Source organism: Poromitra crassiceps, assembly GCF_964638095.1.
Source record: "Poromitra crassiceps genome assembly, chromosome: 10".
NCBI classification, from domain to species: Eukaryota; Metazoa; Chordata; class Actinopteri; order Beryciformes; family Melamphaidae; genus Poromitra; species Poromitra crassiceps.
In genome coordinates this window covers 2803834-2821189 of record NC_139631.1, presented here as the reverse complement: position 1 = coordinate 2821189, position 17356 = coordinate 2803834, and the positions used below count along the sequence as shown (strand labels likewise).

The 17356-nt window shown below is 51.4% G+C and overlaps 1 protein-coding gene across 6 annotated transcripts in view; it reads right to left on the bottom strand.

The window, feature by feature from the left end:
• The window catches only part of fbrsl1 (fibrosin-like 1), a 420341-nt gene that overhangs the window by 16259 nt on the left and 386726 nt on the right, over nucleotides 1-17356 (bottom strand). For all 6 annotated transcript variants that reach the window (XM_083644557.1, XM_083644556.1, XM_083644560.1 and 3 more), the window contains 3 exons: nucleotides 7328-7868; nucleotides 5352-5611; nucleotides 3854-4014 (listed from right to left, as the gene is read on the bottom strand). In XM_083644557.1, coding sequence (XP_083500683.1) covers nucleotides 3854-4014; nucleotides 5352-5611; nucleotides 7328-7868 — 962 coding nt within the window. The remainder of the gene's footprint in view (nucleotides 1-3853; nucleotides 4015-5351; nucleotides 5612-7327; nucleotides 7869-17356) is intronic.

Here is a 17356-nt window from a genome sequence, read left to right as displayed (position 1 = left end):
GTCTGTGTGTGTCTGTGTGTCTGTTTGTGTGTGTGTGTGTGTGTGTGTGTGTGTGTGTGTGTGTGTGCTGCGACATGGGCGGCAGCGTCTGGCCCTGTTCTAAGCGGCTGGCGGAGAGAGAGAAGTGGGCTATGGGTCAGGGGGGGCCCGCGCAGGGGTGAAGCGGGGCCATTCACATCTGCGCGCAGAATGGCAGCGCAGTGCGGCGGTGTTTGGCGGGCCCTGTTTGCCGGCGGTGTTGGCGGGCCCTGTTTGCCGGGCGATAATGGGCCCAAATCAAAGACAGACGGCCCTATTGAGAGGAAACGCTGCGCCAGCTTCCGACCTCGTTAAACAGCTCCTCTGCATTTGCGAAGGCGCAGAGCCTGTTTCATGTCTGACACTGGGAGAGGGATACTGGACACTTTATGGCGCTGTAAAAGAAAAGGAAAAGGGGGGGGGGGGGGACTCCTGCCTTTCTAATTTATGGTCCCTGTCACAGTTTTATAGTAAACAGCTTTAGCTAATTAAAGCTCAATATTTCATCTGATAACAATTAAGAGGGTATTCCTTGTCCAGAGACATGGCACGGGCGCGCGCGGGTGGGGGTGGGGGGGCACTCAGTGTTGCCATTTGGCAAGCCAGCTGCTTGAGGGCGTCGAACAATAAACAAATACAGAGGCTTCATAATTTCATTAATTACAGCCATTAGCCAAGGGCTGTTACATAGAAGAAATGACATGAGGTGTCTAGAGAGAGAGGGAGGGAGGGAGAGAGAGAGAGAGAGAGAGAGAGAAAGAGACAGAGACAGAGACAGAGAGAGAGAGAGAGAGAGAGAGGGAAAGAGACAGAGACAGAGAGAGAGAAGGCACAACTGGGCCATACGTTGGGTTTTGCTTTTTCACTACAAAACAGTAATAAAAACAGCCACAACAACAACATCATCATGGTTACTTCCTGCCTCTCTAAGCAGCAAGCGCTACAGAGAGGGAGAGACAGCGTTGGAGGGAGGAAGGGAGGGGAGAAGGCATCAGTTAGGTAAAAACACAGTTTCAATCAAAAAACATGGAAGGGGGGGGGGGGGGACGAAACAGCACACAACACATTAACAGCAGTCTCAAATCGCATCGTAACAACACAACAAGAGCCCGGGGGGGGGGGGAGTGTGTGTGTGCGCCCGGCGCGTAATGCAGGCATTAGCGAGATGAGCGAAATCACCTCTTTCATCTTCAAAGGGAGGAGCTGTGTGTGCGTGCGTGTGTGTGTATATTGCTGCACCGCCATGTCAGAACGAGCCGAGGAGGAGATAACGGGCCTGTGTGCTGGGCTGCAGAAACATCTAAATCGTCTCCATGCTAAATAGCACATGGCTTTGATTTGTAATGTACAGGATGGAGGGGAGGGGAGGGGGGGCGGGGCTCTTAATGGGCACACAGGCTCTTCATCAGAGGTCGCCACGTGATGGATCACATCTATTAGACTAATGCCAAAAAGCTACAAATGGAGGCCCCTCCGTCTGAATGGACGCTCAGAGATCGCTCTGCATTTTAAATGACGGCAGTCAAAAGCACGGAAGCAATTAGAAACATTATCAAAAGCGTTCTGCTCTGATGTCACCGCCCCTCTTTCATCTGCCATGAAGTCATTCCACCCCCCGACTGCAGCGCCTTTCAATCTGTCATGGCTCTGAACCTACATGCACATGTGCAGGCCGGCAGGAATGCATTCGCATGGACCCAGTATGCAAACACACGCACACACACACACATGAACGCACGCACACACACACACACGCGCATGCACACACACACACGCACGCACGCACGCACGCACACACACACGAGCATGCGCACACGCACACACACACACACACACACGAACACAGACGCACGCGCACACACACACAGAAACGCACATGCACACACACACACGCACGAGCACACACACGCACGCACGCACACACACACACACACGCACGCACGCGCACACACGCACGCACGCACGCACACAGACACACACACACACACACACACACACACACACAGGTCTGCTGTGTGTGATCTGACATGGCTCTCTGTGAACAGGCAAACGAGAACATGCAAAGCCATTTTCAAGCACATCCATATGAAAACAATTGTAAGCCCCCCGCCTGCAGGCATCCCCCCCCCCCACACACACACACACACACACACTTTATTCCCGGGCACGAAACACGAAACAGCAAAATCAATGTGGAGTTCAGGAAAAGAAAAGATGAATAAATTATATATATCGGCTGTGGGAACGTCAGCTTGTTTGGCCGAGGCTCGCCGCGAGTCACGAGAAGGGGCTCATCATCGTCGTCGGGGAAATGTGACGCATACGAGGCCTGTTTTCTATGCAGAAGCTCCACTATGCAGGACGCACCATGTCCACAGTGTTGTGAGGAGCAGCTGGCAGGTGTCTGGGTAAAGCGGTAATAAAGGTACACAGTGCTAGTGTGTGTGCTCAGGAGGCGATGGCAGGCTGTGGGCTGCATGTAGCCAGCACGCCTCCTTATCACAGTGACTAGCTGCTCTCAAACGTCAGCAGGAGGACAGTATGCAGACACCTCAGAGCTCAACTCAAACTGATGAGGAACCCGTGTCACAGCATTTCTTTCTGATTGGGAATGGAGGGAGGCCGATGGGTTGGGGGAAGGTCTTTGGTTGATTTCTGGGCAAAGAAAAAAAAGGGGGGGGGAGGAGTTGGGAGGGAGGGAGGGAGGTGGGTGGAGGTAGGTAGGTGGGTGGAGGAGGGAGGTGGGTGGAGGTAGATAGGTGGGTGGAGGAGGGAGGTGGGTGGTAGCCTGGTAAAAATCATCCTGATAACATGAGCTCACATTCTGTGTCGCACATCACGCCCATCCACAGAGATCTCAGTGGGTGGGTGGAGTACTTGACGGACAACCCCTTCAGCCAATCAGCGTCACCAAATCCAATTAAAATCTACTCTGTAGGATGGTCAAAACATATTTTCTACCGAGAAACTCCGCTGGTGCATACTCTTGTTCTTGTTTAATGGTTGATATTGAGTCTATTTTCTGCAATAACTGCACTTACGACTGTGTTTACTAACGTTAACGTTAAGCCATTCGTTGCTTCGGGAGGTACGCCATTATTGGTTTGCCAGCGGCGGCCCTGATTGAGCGGGTTATGTCATCAACTACTACAACCCAGTCCCTGATTGGCCCGGTTACATCATCAATACGACGCAGTCCCTGATTGGTCCGGGTTACACAGGAAGTCCAGACTGATCCGTGGAGCCGAGCCGAATGCGAGCTCACGCTAACAGGATGGTGTTAAGCAGGCTAGCTAGCTAGGTGGGGTGGTCAGGTCAGGTTATGGGAGCGGTCTCGTTGGCTCGTTCTTTACTTATCCTCACATTTCGGGCCTGGGTACGCACCATGGGGGGTGCGGTGGGCGGGGCGAGGACGGCGGCCGGGGGCAGACTGGCGGGGAAGGGCGTGAAGGTGTGCTGGTGCGTGTGTTGGTGCTGGTGCATGTGCTGGTGTTGGTGAAACTCGGCGGCCCTCAGGAGCGACACGGGGGCCAGCGGAGACCCCCCCGCCGGCGGCCCCCGGCCCCGCTCCAGCGACCCGGGGGCCAGCGGCGAGCCCCCGGCGGGCCCCCGGCCACCACCACGCTCCGAAACGCTCTGAACCAGGAAGCGGTTGTTCAGCTCCTGCCGCAGGAGGTCATGATGCTCTGCAAGAAAGGAGAGCGAGGAAACGAAACAAACCAACCAAAGACGAAAAAAAGGTGGGGAAAAAAGGTGGGGAGACACAAGAAAACAAAAAGGCACGGGCGCCCAGTCAGTCACAACAAGGGTAGAAGAGAAGGAGGAAAATAGTCACCTGGCATTCCCTGTTTCGCCAGCTCATGCTGTGAGGGTTTTCTACGTGGGGACTCATTTGTGGCGGTAAGAGAGTTGCCTGTGACAATGTGCCAATCAGAATCCCCGAATGAGGCTGGCAATACATGATTGGTTGGTTGAATGATATCAACAGGCTGGTATCTAAAGACAAGAGAGAACCAAGAGTCATCCCAGCAGAAAACACACACACACACACACACACACACACACACACACACACACACACACACACACACACACACACTCGCCCTCCATCAGGAAGTCAATGGACAGCTAGCATATTTCTAACACATTTTGGAGACACCCATCATCACCACCAGACATTTGTTTTGTTCTATTGCCACATCAATCGCACTGTCAAATCTTTAAAAATCGCTTTGTTTTGGGGGTGGAAGACTGAGAAAACGGAGTTTCTGTCAGAACTGTGACCGAATAGAACGAATAGAACCTAAGAACATACTGGAAACAAACACAGAACTGAAACTACTGGCAATCTTTTCAATCTTTTTCAAAACGGTGAAGTTGATCAAAGAGCTCATTTACCAAAAAGACAGGTGCAATAGAACGGCAATACAATATTTTCCATTAGTATTTAACTACAATATCTTTCTCCTGTTTCATATATAGAAATCAATATGGGAGGGAACAATACCATCATTAGAGATGTAGAAATCATATGTGCTGGTGGGATGATAAGTATTAAGGTACTATATGTGATTTTGGCGAAAGATTTAGTCAACACGGTTCTCGTCGTTACCAGGTCTCAAATAGTGAAACTGTGAGTTGGTGGTGCGCTCCAGTGCACCAACCCAACGCGTCAGTTATTTGATGACCTGGGAATGAGAACCATGTTGACTCAATCTTTCTCCAAAATTACATATAGTACCTTTAAAGAGGAGTGTAATAAATGAACACTTACCAGATCTGCTAATCATATATGAACACTATACATGTTATTATGTTATTATGTTACATTAACTTCAGCCATATTACCAACTTTTTGTTAAACATCTCAGTCCAATTCTGGTGTTGGTGTAGATGGGTTGTTGCATTCTATGCATTTGTAAATATAGGATTGCGACGTTAACATTAAATCTACCCTGAATCCTTTTCAATGACACACACGTACGACATGACTAGAGATCTAGAGCGTACAATTCACCACATCATTATACATACAGCCCGTGTTAAGTCCATATGTGGACTTTACCACATGTCCATGCATAAGTATGGATCTAGATATTTTATGATAAATCTCTGGCACAAAAAGTCTGCATCGAATTTGGGATAAAGATACATTCACTATTGATAAAGAGATATCTTTGCCACTGATTGCTTTTAAGCATTTGCTGCACAAAAATAACTCAAATCAAATCTTCCACCCCCCACATCTAGTGGCTAGATCCTAGTGGAGACGCTATATTCTAGCGCCGTCTACCCTGAAGCGGCTGTGTGGTGCGCAGGGTGCGTATGTCTACCTGGGTAGGGGGTGCCGGCTGGGTGCCCAGGGACCACTAAGCTGTTGGTGGGTAAGGTCGGCGGTGGCGGCAGTGTGGCGGGGGTTGCAAACATGGCCGGATGGCGATGGGCCGGGCTGCGTAGGGAGGAATAGTGCGAGGTAGAGAGGTTGGCTATGGACAGGGGCAAGGCCGGGGCCGACGACGGCAGCCCGCTCAGGTGGTGGTGAGGGGAGGGGGGCAGGTGGTGCTTGGGAAGGCCCACCGGACTGCCCCTGTGGCTGCAGGCAGGAGCGACAATGGGAGAGAAAAAAGTTAAAATAAGTTAAGTTCAAAGACAAGTTCAAATGATGATGTTATATAGAGACTGTAAAACCCTACACTCTGTATTAGGGTTAAGCCAATTTGGGGTTTTTGAGGCTGATACTGATACCGAGTATTTTTGGACTGAAGCTGCCAATAGACAATATTTCTGAGCTGATATTCAATATCTTTTAATGGCAAAGAAGACTCAACATGTTCTCAGTATTCAGTGCTTCCCGCAGAATGTCTTTCTTGCCAAGTTGGAAAAGCCTGATTTTAATAATGTAATAATAGTAGGGATGCACCGAGATGAACATTTATGGCCGATAACCGATATTTACCGATGTCGATATGATGTGTACAAAACCAAGTTTCTATGATCATCAAATGTTGTACATACTGAAAAACACATGTAAACACTGCATTTGTAAAAAATAATGTCTTCCTTCCTTCCTCTCAATATGACATTTTTGGCAGATACGATATCAATTTATTTAAAAATGACTAACATCGGCCAATACAGATATGATTGCCGATATATCGTGCATCTCTAAATAATGATAATAATAACACTTGTGTCGAATCCAATGAAAATTGCATTCTTATCAATTCAGGCTAATTCAATGTAGTGTAGCGTAGAATCAAGTCAGTGTAGTGTTGATCAATTATACAATGTAATCAAACAAATGACATCATATCAGAGGTGAACGACACTGACTGACTGATATTCAGTTTTTAATAAAAGGCTAATATTGGCTCCATATATCGGCAAAGCAATCACTCACTCCACGTCACAAGTTGCTCTGCATAATAGCATCAGCCAAAAGACTAATCTGTTTGCATGATAGTCTTTACAGTTTGTCTACACGGCTTTGCTTGCTTTGTGCACAGCTGTATTTGAATATGTGTTTTATGCTTTGACAACATAAGGATGACAATGTGCCAACAAAGCTTCTTAAATCTAATTGAACTGAGTGACAAACAGTACATCTGACAACAGGTTATTACATGTTTGTGTGGCGTAAAAAATCAATGTCTGCATGATGACATCGTGGATATGGTATAGAACAGAATCAGACAGTATCTCATCACATTGGACTATATTATTATTATTATTATGATGTATTATGTTAGTAATAATTTGGTCGTTGCTGTGTGTGTGTGTGTGTGTGTGTGTGTGTGTGTGTGTGTGTGTGTGTGTGTGTGTGTGTGTGGTGTATATTTGATTGTTCGCTGCACACATGGGCAGCACATATTAAAGCGAGGAGGTAATATATGCTCATGGTTCTTGATACTTATATTATGGGCGAGGGCGGAATGAGTGAGAAGAGGAGCATTATTGCTGTTGGATGTGGTTGATTTTAGCCTGCTACACTTCATCTAGTCCAGAGAGACTATAACTGTATTCTTAGAATATATGCTTTAGCTACAGCACATGTTGTGCACTCCAATCAGACCACAACAGCACTCTTGAATATTATCCACACGGCTTTCTTATCATCTATTCAGGGGGAACAAACTTTTCTGTTGTTGATTGTACACAGACTTTGAATATTTCTTTTGATCATTTAGCTATTGAATCGAGTGCCGACTGCTCAGGCGGCTGGTTTTCACAGCTGATTCACAAACTCCACCTGCAGCCGCTACGCCCCCTGTTCCCTTTAAACAAGCGCGACCGCTACGAGGGAACCTACCTGATGTCGTGCAGGCTGTTGTACTGCAGCGGGTGGTGCACCTGGTGGCTGATGATTGGTCGGGCGTGGTGCTGGGGGGAGTGGAGCACCCGGGGCTCCTGCTGGTGCAGGTGTGGATGCGGGTGTGCGTGCGCGTGCGGGTGCAGGTGCAGCTGCGGGTGAGGAGGAGGAGGAGGAAGAGGAGGGTGGGGCTGGGGTAGGGGGTGGGGCGAGGCCCTCAGGAGGGGAGGGGTGGGGACAGGGGGCAGAGGCTGCTGCTGCTGCTGCTGCTGCTGCTGCTGCTGCTGCTGTTCCCTCTTGACGCTGAGGGGGGGCGGCGGGGGGGTGAGGAGGAGGCGGGCCCGGGAGGGCGGCGGCTCCGGGGGGGCCGCCGCTGCAGCGGGAGCGGGGGAGCCCGTGGGCGCCGAGGCCGGGGTGGGGCTGGGCACGGGCGGGGAGAAGGGCACCTCGCTGTGGCTCTGCTCCTGGCTACGCTGGAGCCCAGAGACTTTGGCAGAGCTGCACAGAGTCTTGCACTCGGGACTCTCATTCGTCGGCACACCTAAAGGAGACAGGGGGGAGAAGAAGAAGATGGGGGGGGGGTGGAAATGTCAGACACGACGACAGAGGAGCTCCACCCTGTCTGCAGACATGTGGTCCAAAAGGATGTGTTAGTCATCATCGCAGAGGTCAAGCCACTCCCTGCTCTGACTCAACACAAGCAGTCCAGAGAGGTTAGAAGAGTCAGACGGTGGACATGAAAAGAGTGCTACCATGTGGTGTGTCTCCAGAAGACAATGCTTGGTCAATGACTAGTACAACACGTCCCCCCGTCCCCCCCCGTCCCCCCTTTATAATGTTGCCCCCGATGTTCCTCTCCTGTCCCTCTCCCTAGGTTCCATTAAGTGTTTAATCAGGTCATTTTCATGCTTGACTATAATCAGATGATCCGATTTCTGCCCGCGATCCAGTCAGTATGAATAAATCACAGCTAATTAAAGTTAAATGTCGGCCCCTATTCAGGGCTTTGCTGAGCACACAATCTGCCATGAAATAATTATGTTTCAATTGTGCTGTGAAGAGAGATCATGGCCCTTATCGCCATGGCCTCTCTGCCACACGACGCCTCGCTCTCTCTCCTCTCTCTCTCGCAGATCTTTCATGGGATTTGGGGGAAAAAACCACAGCAAAGCACTTTGATCTGGCCCACTTTGTCTCTCCAGCATTCATCATTCATTAGGCCTCTTTTCACCACACAACAAGCTTTTATAATCAGCATTCCACCAAACGGTCCACTTTTCATACGTTTAAAGCCCGTTGTTGCAATTTAATGGCTGTAATTATCTGCTGCTGTAGTGGGGCAAATGGAAGTCTCAATACTTTTCACTTACAATGAATTTTAAGCACTTGTGCGACTCTTTAACACTGATGAAGAAAACCCATTCGGCCATCGCTCCCCCCCACTGCCCTCAGACTTGGGAAATAGCAAAGACGTGCAAGTCGGTAGGAAAGGGTTAGCGCTGCAGCTTCTCCAGCTGAATTATGACACTATGGTGTCTGTACTTATCAAAGTCGCCAGCAGCGGAATCTTGTTTGAAGCACGGAATCACATGACACACCACAGACGAATCAGAGAGAGGAAAAGAGGAGTTCAGACATGGAAGGAGTCAGAGAGGGAGACGCGGGGAGGAGGAGGAGGAGGAGGAGGAGGAGGAGGAGGAGGAGGAGGAGAGGAGAGAGGAGAGGCAGCCGGCTGGGGGGATGAGTCTGTAATCTACGGCTGAGATGCAGGAGGACTTCAGTGAGGAAGGCTTACGAGCGCCTCAATTAAAAAAGCACCATGGGCGCTCGGCGGCGACACACACACACACAAAAAAAGCGAGAGCTGCCATCATCGCGCCAGCGAGGACTCGACGCGCAGCTCGCTAATGGAATATCCAGTCCCTATTAACAGCCTGCTTAATCTTTCAAGGATCCTAACAGCCATAAAAAGGCCAATAAAAAAGGCAGAGCAGAGATTTCCCCGCATTTTTACGGGAGCACCGGGGCCGGCTGAGGTGTCCTGATTTTCAAATGAATTCCGGGGTCTTGGGGCGTATATAGACCCCACGGCTTTACTGCGGTCTGCGCTTCGGATTAAAGTGTCAGCATCTTGTTTCTGCGAGCAGAGGAGAAGGAGAGAGAGAGAGTGAAGGCAAAGACAGACAGAGAGACCGACAGACAAACAGAGACGGCAAACATCCACCGCACAGTCGAAATGTCGCCGTTGGGTGATGTTGCCGTGGCAACCTGTTCTCCCAGACACAATGTGAGGCGGGTGGTGATGCTGTGGGAAAGTCTCGCGCTGCTACAACCACTCGGAGATAGAGAGGGGCTTCTAATACTAATGCCGGGAAGCCGCGGCCACAGCAGAGCCACCGGGTTATCTTAATGATGATTCTAATGGGCTGTAATGGAGGCAGGGAGGTATCGGCGCCCGACCGACCCGTTCCCTCATTAAAATCCCTCTGCCTGCGGAGACGATGCGCACGATACAAACTCAAACTTTTTCTGTGCCGCAGTGTGGGTGTGTGACGCCTGTACCGCTCTGCTTTATAACGAGGGGCAGCAGGATGCTGAATGGAATCTGACCAAATTCATTGAAGAAAGCAAAAAGGTGACATCACTTTCAATTGACTCGTTAGCCTCAGAAGTGATGGTGACGCGCGCTCTCACGGCGGCTGGCTCTCAGGACGTGCTGCTGTTATCCAAGTGTATAACACTCGCTGCTGTGTTTAGAAAGCCTTGTTTGAACTGCAGGTGTTCCAACCTGCTTAGCAGCAGCAAACCACGGGCTGCCGAGAATAGTGAACGATTAAGCAGCGCAGAACAACACTGTTACTGTGAACGCACTTGGCCTAATAGGCTTACTTATTCATTGTTTGGGGATGTGTCTCCGCCCCCCCCGAGCGGAGTGTTTCAGCAGCGGCCATTTTGAGTGTAAACAAACACGCGGTGATAACATGATGACAGGCATGCCTCTCTGACACATGTCACCACAGGGCTACATATATATATATATATATATATATATATATATATATATATATATATATATATATATATATATATATATATATATGTAGCAAAATCATTCCTGGGTTTTTTTTCAACAAAAAAACGTCCCCTCGTCGCTGAAACTGTCAGCCGGACTTGCAAGCCTTTTTCGACAAACTGTCACATTGTGTGATGTTTTGTTCCTCGGGACAGGGAACACACACTCTCTCTCTCTCCCCACGCGATGCGCCTGCTGTGTGGCAGGCAGCAGCAGCAGCTAGGCCAGCCACAGGCAGTCGTGTTGAGACAAATGCCACACGCAAGATTGTCTGTGCAAAAGATGTGCCGTCGTCGTCGTCAAAAACCTGAGCAGATGGCGGGAGTGAGTCAGGCAGGTTGGAGGGCAGCACCTCCCCAGCAGCCCTCCTGCTAGCTGGGTTACAGCACCTCCTGCTAGCTGGGTTAGTGCGCTGGTGGTGGTGGGGGAGGAGGAGGAGGGGGGGCAGGGACATTCCCTAGGGGGGTGTTGGCAGGCCTGCTCACCAGATGACATCTCATCCCGGTATTGATCTTTTTATAGTCGTTCCTGTGGCCCTGCTTACTCAGGGGAATTGGGCCTTTGCCCCGCGAGCACGTGCCTGGCTGGCCTGGCGGGGCGGAGAGAGGGACTGGGGGGGGGGGGGGGGAGGGACTGGGGGGGGGGAGAGGGACTGAGGTAGCAGACAGACGGATGACAGGCCACTGGGGACCTGCATCTGATGACTGATGTGTCCAGCGGGGGGGACCCGGGGTGTCGGCGCACAGCTGTCCCTGCCTCTGATACCCTTCACTCGTGACCCCATTTGTCCCTGTGGAACATCTGGAGCGCTGGCACCGCTCCGCTCCTCTGTGGCCTCCCCACGCAGCCAGATGGCTCAGCGTGGAGCGGCTCGGACAGACCAGCCACGGAATGGCTTTGGCGGGCGAGCAGGACCGTGCTGAGGCTGGCTGTCATCAGCCGGGGGGGACGGGGGGGACATCAATAAAAGATAACGTGGCTCCTCACTGCGGCCATTATGTCTCACTAGAGCATGGAGCGACAATTAATGAGGGTTAGATGTTTTACACATTGACTCGCGCCTCATCCAATAAACAATGCCCACTCCCCCAGTGGACAGGAGAGTCAAATGCTAAGCTAGTGAAAATAAACTCTGCTGTGTAACAATTGCACACTTTATCACGTTTTTTCCCCGCCATTTCTCTCCCCAGTTGTAGTTCGCCAATTCCCCCTGCTGTCCCCCGGTGATTGCTCCACCCCCTCTGCCGATCTGGGGAGAACGCACATGCTTCCTCCGAGCGATGTGCAGTCGTTTCCAGGTGTTTCTTTTCACCCGACAGCCGGGAGTTTCACCGGTAGGACGTATCGTGTGGGAGGATCACACTATTCCCCCCAGTTCCCCTCCCCCCCCGGAAGAGTAGCCCTGACCGCCGAGAGGAGGCGCTAAGTGCGGCGACCAGGACTCATACCCCACCGGCTATCCCACCCACACAGACGCGGCCAATAGCGTCGGTAGGGACGTCCGACCACCAAGCCGGAAGCACCGCTACCGGGAATTGAACCCGCGTCTGCCCTGCCGTGCCGTGGTAGGCGAGTGCTTTTACCTCCACACTACCCTGACACCCCCCCACAATTGCACCCTTTTGCACTCGCATGCCTTGAGGTGGCATTTGACGAGCATCATCTCTTTGAAACCACACTTTGTTTCTCCCTTCAGTTTAGACACACGCCGTCTAGCTAGCTACCTGCAAACGAACCCAACAACAAGAACCCTGAAGGAGACAGGAGGAGTGGCCCCCAGGGACTCCTCTCATTCAGCCTGTCAGCTCAAAACCACCAGCAGACCAATGCAGTGCATATGCAAACCAAGGCGTTGTATGAATTACCTGCCCTCTGTTGACACCAACGCCAGTATATACAACAGGCAGGGAAATAGAACCTGTATGCAAATGGCCCCTTTCAGATTAGATACGAGGCTCTATGCAAATTGTACCCGTGACAAGGGGAGTCTGGGGTTAAGACGAGCACAAGGCCACCGGGTGTTCTCATTTCCTAGGCAAACACTGCGGTTCACTCACTTTGTCGCGTTGCCAAAGCGTAAACAGTGGAGGCACTGATGAAATAAGGACATGAACAGACAGATATTTAAATAACGTGGGATTTCTGCTGAAAGACGTTGGAGGATACAGAAGGTATGTGGTAATAACGCGCGCCCGCCTTGATCTGGCTCCCTCCGCGTTTGGCGCTGGCTGACAGGATATGCTCCTGTTCTTGACGGTTGAGCTCAGTCACTGCGGTGTTGGTTTCTGTGCCTCCTCTCTCTCTCTCTCTCTCTCTAGGCGAGCGATCTACACCGAGTCCAGGCTCAGCTCACGACTGAGTGACTGTGGAAGATAGCTCTAACAGATACTGGCACAAGGCAGGAAACCACAGGCTTTGCCAATCAACACTTCATTGCTGTAGTCTGTCTTAAAAAAGAAAAAAAAAAAACGGGTGGATTTCAACAAAATGATTTTCGTACGAGAAGAACAGAAGGGCCTGAGCGGCGTGGAATCACGGCGCTAATAATAAAATCATAGGAGAAATTTTGCGACGGGCTTCGCTTTCCTTCAGTGTTTAATCCGCCTCGAGCGTCTCCAAGCTGGTAGCGAGGGAGGCCAAGGCGACATTTTCGCAAATCACTCAGATATGTTAATAGGCGAGCGGACGAGGAGAAGAGAGCCGGCCAAGATAGCTAAAGAGTGGGGACAGCTGGCGCCTTTCAATTAGGCTCTCTCTTCCTCGTCAGTGCAGCTGACAAAAGGAGTGGATGGCAGCAGAGCGGGGATGATGGCAGCAGAGCGGGGATGAGGTGTTAAGCTGCAACACGTTTACAGTCAAAGCCCAGGCAGAGATTGAGAGAACCTAATGTTCATTTCAGAGAGAGCTGGCAGCTCCGGCTGCGGGGATGAATCAGTGTTTCCTCCACACATCTCGGGCCCCGACTCAAATCCCCGCCATATGGCGCAGGACGCATATGCCGTGTACCTCTCGTGGCACGTACGCCATTGTTGTGATGGGAGGCGGGGGTGGGGAGGGAAGGGGAGGGGGGAGGGGAGGGAGCACATCCTCAGATCAGCAGGAGAGAGAGAGAGAGAGAGAGAGAGAGAGAGAGAGAGAGAGAGAGAGAGAGGGCAGAGAGAGAGAGAGAGAGAGAGAGAGAGAGAGAGAGAGGCAGAGAGAGAGAGAGAGAGAGAGAGAGAGAGAGAGAGAGAGAGAGAGAGAGAGAGAGAGAAGGCTGGATGTCGGCTGTCCAAATCCTGCTACGTCATGTACGGTCCAGTGGCGCTCCAAAAGCAAACGTTAAACTTTCATTAACCCAGAGGCAACGACGCCTTCCACACTCCAAACACCCCCCTCCCCCTCTGTCAGGACCCGTCTCCCGGGCCGGGCCTGGCCGGGCCTGGCACAGCTTTGTCTAGCAGAGCTCCTGTGCTCCGGGGGGGGCAGCCATCAGTCTGGGCTTCTTATGAACACTGGCGGGTCGTCTGAGGTCAGTGCCACTGGGCTCCTCCTGAATGCGACGGCGCACATCTTGGAACTTTTCAACAGAAAAGCTCAAGTCTAATGGCTCCTCTGACACGGCCCACCCTGCCAGCCTGGAATGTGACCCCTTTCACCGCCGTTGACCCCTGACCGACCCCGGCGACCCCCTGCTTACCCCGAGGCCCGCCGCGGACAGACAGACAGACAGACAGACAGACAGACAGACAGACAGACAGACAGACAGACAGCCGACAGACAGACAGACAGACAGACAGACAGCCGACAGGCAGACAGACAGACAGACAGACAGACAGACAGACAGACAGCCGACAGACAGACAGACAGACAGACAGACAGCCGACAGGCAGGCAGGGGGGGGGGGGGGGAGGTGCAGGTGGGGGGGGCGCATCCGAACCTTAAGGATGAATTTGCGCGTGGAGGAGAAAGAAGGAGCCCTTCAGGAGTCATTTGCGCGCCGCTGCGTGCACTCGCCTTATCATTTCATTAATTAGCATGACACGCCGGGGCCCGACGGACCTCCGGCGTCCTGCCTCGGCAGCTGTCGCCATTGATTACGGCGGCCGACGCGGCGCCGCAATTATCGAGGCGACTGGAGACAACGCCTGCCACTTCTAATAAAGGACTCCACTCCCCGCGTCCCCACATCACAGCGTTAGCTGAGCGAGGATGCCGGCAGCCTCCCTGTGTCTCCCCCCGTACCTTCAAGACCTTCTCAGAGGCTCTCCACAGGGCCGCCGTGGAGGAGCTCGGCGTGGGCTGCGTGGCTTCTCCAGCAGCAGCAGCAGCAGCACGTCAGCTTTACTTAAGCTCCCATAACGCCACCGACCGGCTGAACAATAGCACTTTGGTAGCACCCGCAGGAAAGCATCGTCTATTTAGGCCCACCAGCTGGCTTTAAAACACCGCGGAAAGAACGGAGAGGACGGGAAGAAAGAGAGAGGGAGGACGAGAGAACGACAGATAAGCAGACGGAGAGATGTAGAGAGGCGGGCGCGGCTAATCGCCGGGAAGCTCGACAAACGGGAGGGAGGTGAAATGTAAACAGAGTGATACCTCGTTTCATGTGTGAACCTGCACCAAAGCCCACATGCCTCTAAGTGGATAGAATATTATCTTTCAGTGGCGCACTGATGACTTCTCAATGGAAGGGAAATGGCTGGCTGAGAATCCTTCAACAGAGCCTAAGTGCCATGACAGTGGGGCTGAAAGAGCCTGCATGTTTGGCTTTTCCGCCTCCTCCTCCGTCTCCATTTTCACTCGGCGCGGCGCTAAAAGCAAAGCAACAATTGGGCCGGCTGACAGCTCCTAACCGTTTGCCATACCTCATTCTGCTGTTTTGACATGTGCAGCCGTGGCCATTCAGCAGCGTGAAAGGCGGGTAGGACAAACATCTTTTCCCCGGCAGATCCTGTTTCCCCCCCAAGTGTTGTTGCACACACAGAGGTTTGCCTGTTTGACTGTTTGTCACACAGCCCTGTGGGTTTTGACTAAGATGTTGCCCCCGAGATACCCACCTGCTCCATGCAAATATATAGCAGCCATTTTTATAACGTCGAGTAAATCCCCCTCTGACAGGCGAGAATGCTGAGGCAAGCTACTAGCCGGGGGGGTGGGGGGGGAGGGGGGGTTCTATAGGTGGCCTACAGCGCGAAAACAAGTAGTAGACATGAGTCTTTATCAAGCACGAGAGCTGCATCATCCGTCAAGCGGCACATCTTTTCTGTCATGTTTACACGCTGTCGTGTCCTGTTATTACAGGCCAGCCATTAAAGAGGGTGTCAGCGGGCCATCTCTTAAAACACATAACCGCGCCGCGTTAAAACACACCGCGCCGCGTTCCAGGGGAATTCCACAGGTATTTTATTGCCTGGCGACTGAACAAACTATTCACAGAGGACATGGTCTATAATTGCATGCAGCCTGGATGAACATCGACAGCTCCGATATCAAACTATTTCTGAACTCAGAGTCAGTGAGCAGCTAAAGCCACATACCAAGTTCACTCCCTATAATGCAACGCATTAAAATGTACTGTATTGGCTTTTGTATGACGTTTGTTCAAATATATATTTGGAAATACAGCTTCTTCCTATGCTCTGTTGACAACAACAACAGTATAGAGTCAGTACTGCAGGGATGATGCATGTTTGTAGGCTGCTTACCCAGAAGTCAGTGCACTTCCTGGTTCCAGTGTGTACCAGTGGTTCCTACATGTAGAAGTCAGTGGGGTGTTTGTGGTCCTCATTTGTGAAGATTATCTTGCTGAACACAAAGTTCGCTGTTTCATACACTTTTGTTAACCACAGACACAAGCATTTTAATCACAATCCCCATACAAAAATCCCATTGACTTTTACACGTGCTAACATCCAGGTCATTCGGATTCATTCCTGCGGTAGGCTGCTCCGGAAGTATCCAAAATATATGAACTCAAAATACATTTCTATTGAATGTCATTTATATGTGCAAATATATTTGTATGCAAAAAAAAATTGAAACTATCTCTAAACATAATGTCAAATATATGTGAAATGTATTTATTTCCCTGTATGGCTCACAACACTCCTCTCGCCTATTACAGCAACATTAGCTAGTCCTATTTTCCTCCCTGGGAGGGAGGGTGGAGGGGATAGGGGAAGATCTTAGTGGGCTATTTGTCTAAAGATAGCACCCCAGTGTGCACTAAAGTGCCCGGGCTTAAGTTTCGCATGTCTGCCGCCCCCACGGGGGAAACACGCTGTCCGGTATAGACACACTGATGTAATCAATGCCTGCTCTATAGGAGGATCCCGCTTTAAAATGAGACTGCCGCTAAAGCTAAGCTGCTCCTGGGGTGCTGCTGGGGTAATTAGGCTTACAGATGGAGACCCAGCAGCTGTTGACGACCACAGAGCTATAGAGCCGCCATTTTCCCCCGGCTAATGGCTACATGCCAAAGGAGCCGAGTTCTCAGCGGCTTACGAGGCAGCGGTCCCAGGCAGCTCCCGGTTATCTGATAGTAACGACATTGCAGGAGCTCCTTCAATCCGTCCTGGCGATGGATTGCACGTCCAGGCCGATGACACACTTAGAGGCCCGAGGTGCAGATGTTTGGAATAGCTCTCATGCAGGGCTTAGCTAAGCAAACACACACAAAAGCCTCCTCGACGTGCCTGTCTCGCTGGAAACCTGCCCCCCCCCCCCAACGCCTGCCCGAAAACCACCATGTCCTCCACCGCCGCCACCGCCGCAGGAGAAAGGGTGAGAATGGGTGGGTGTATCAGGTTAGCAAACATTCGCCCACGTCCTTCCTCGCACCCCATCCATCATTCCTGATTAGAGGGAGGGAGAGGGGGGAGAAAAAGGGATGAAGTGACCCACACTGGGAGGGGAAGGATGGAGGAGGTAAGGCCAGGCGGAAAAGAGAGGGCGAGTTAATAAGGCAGAGGGAG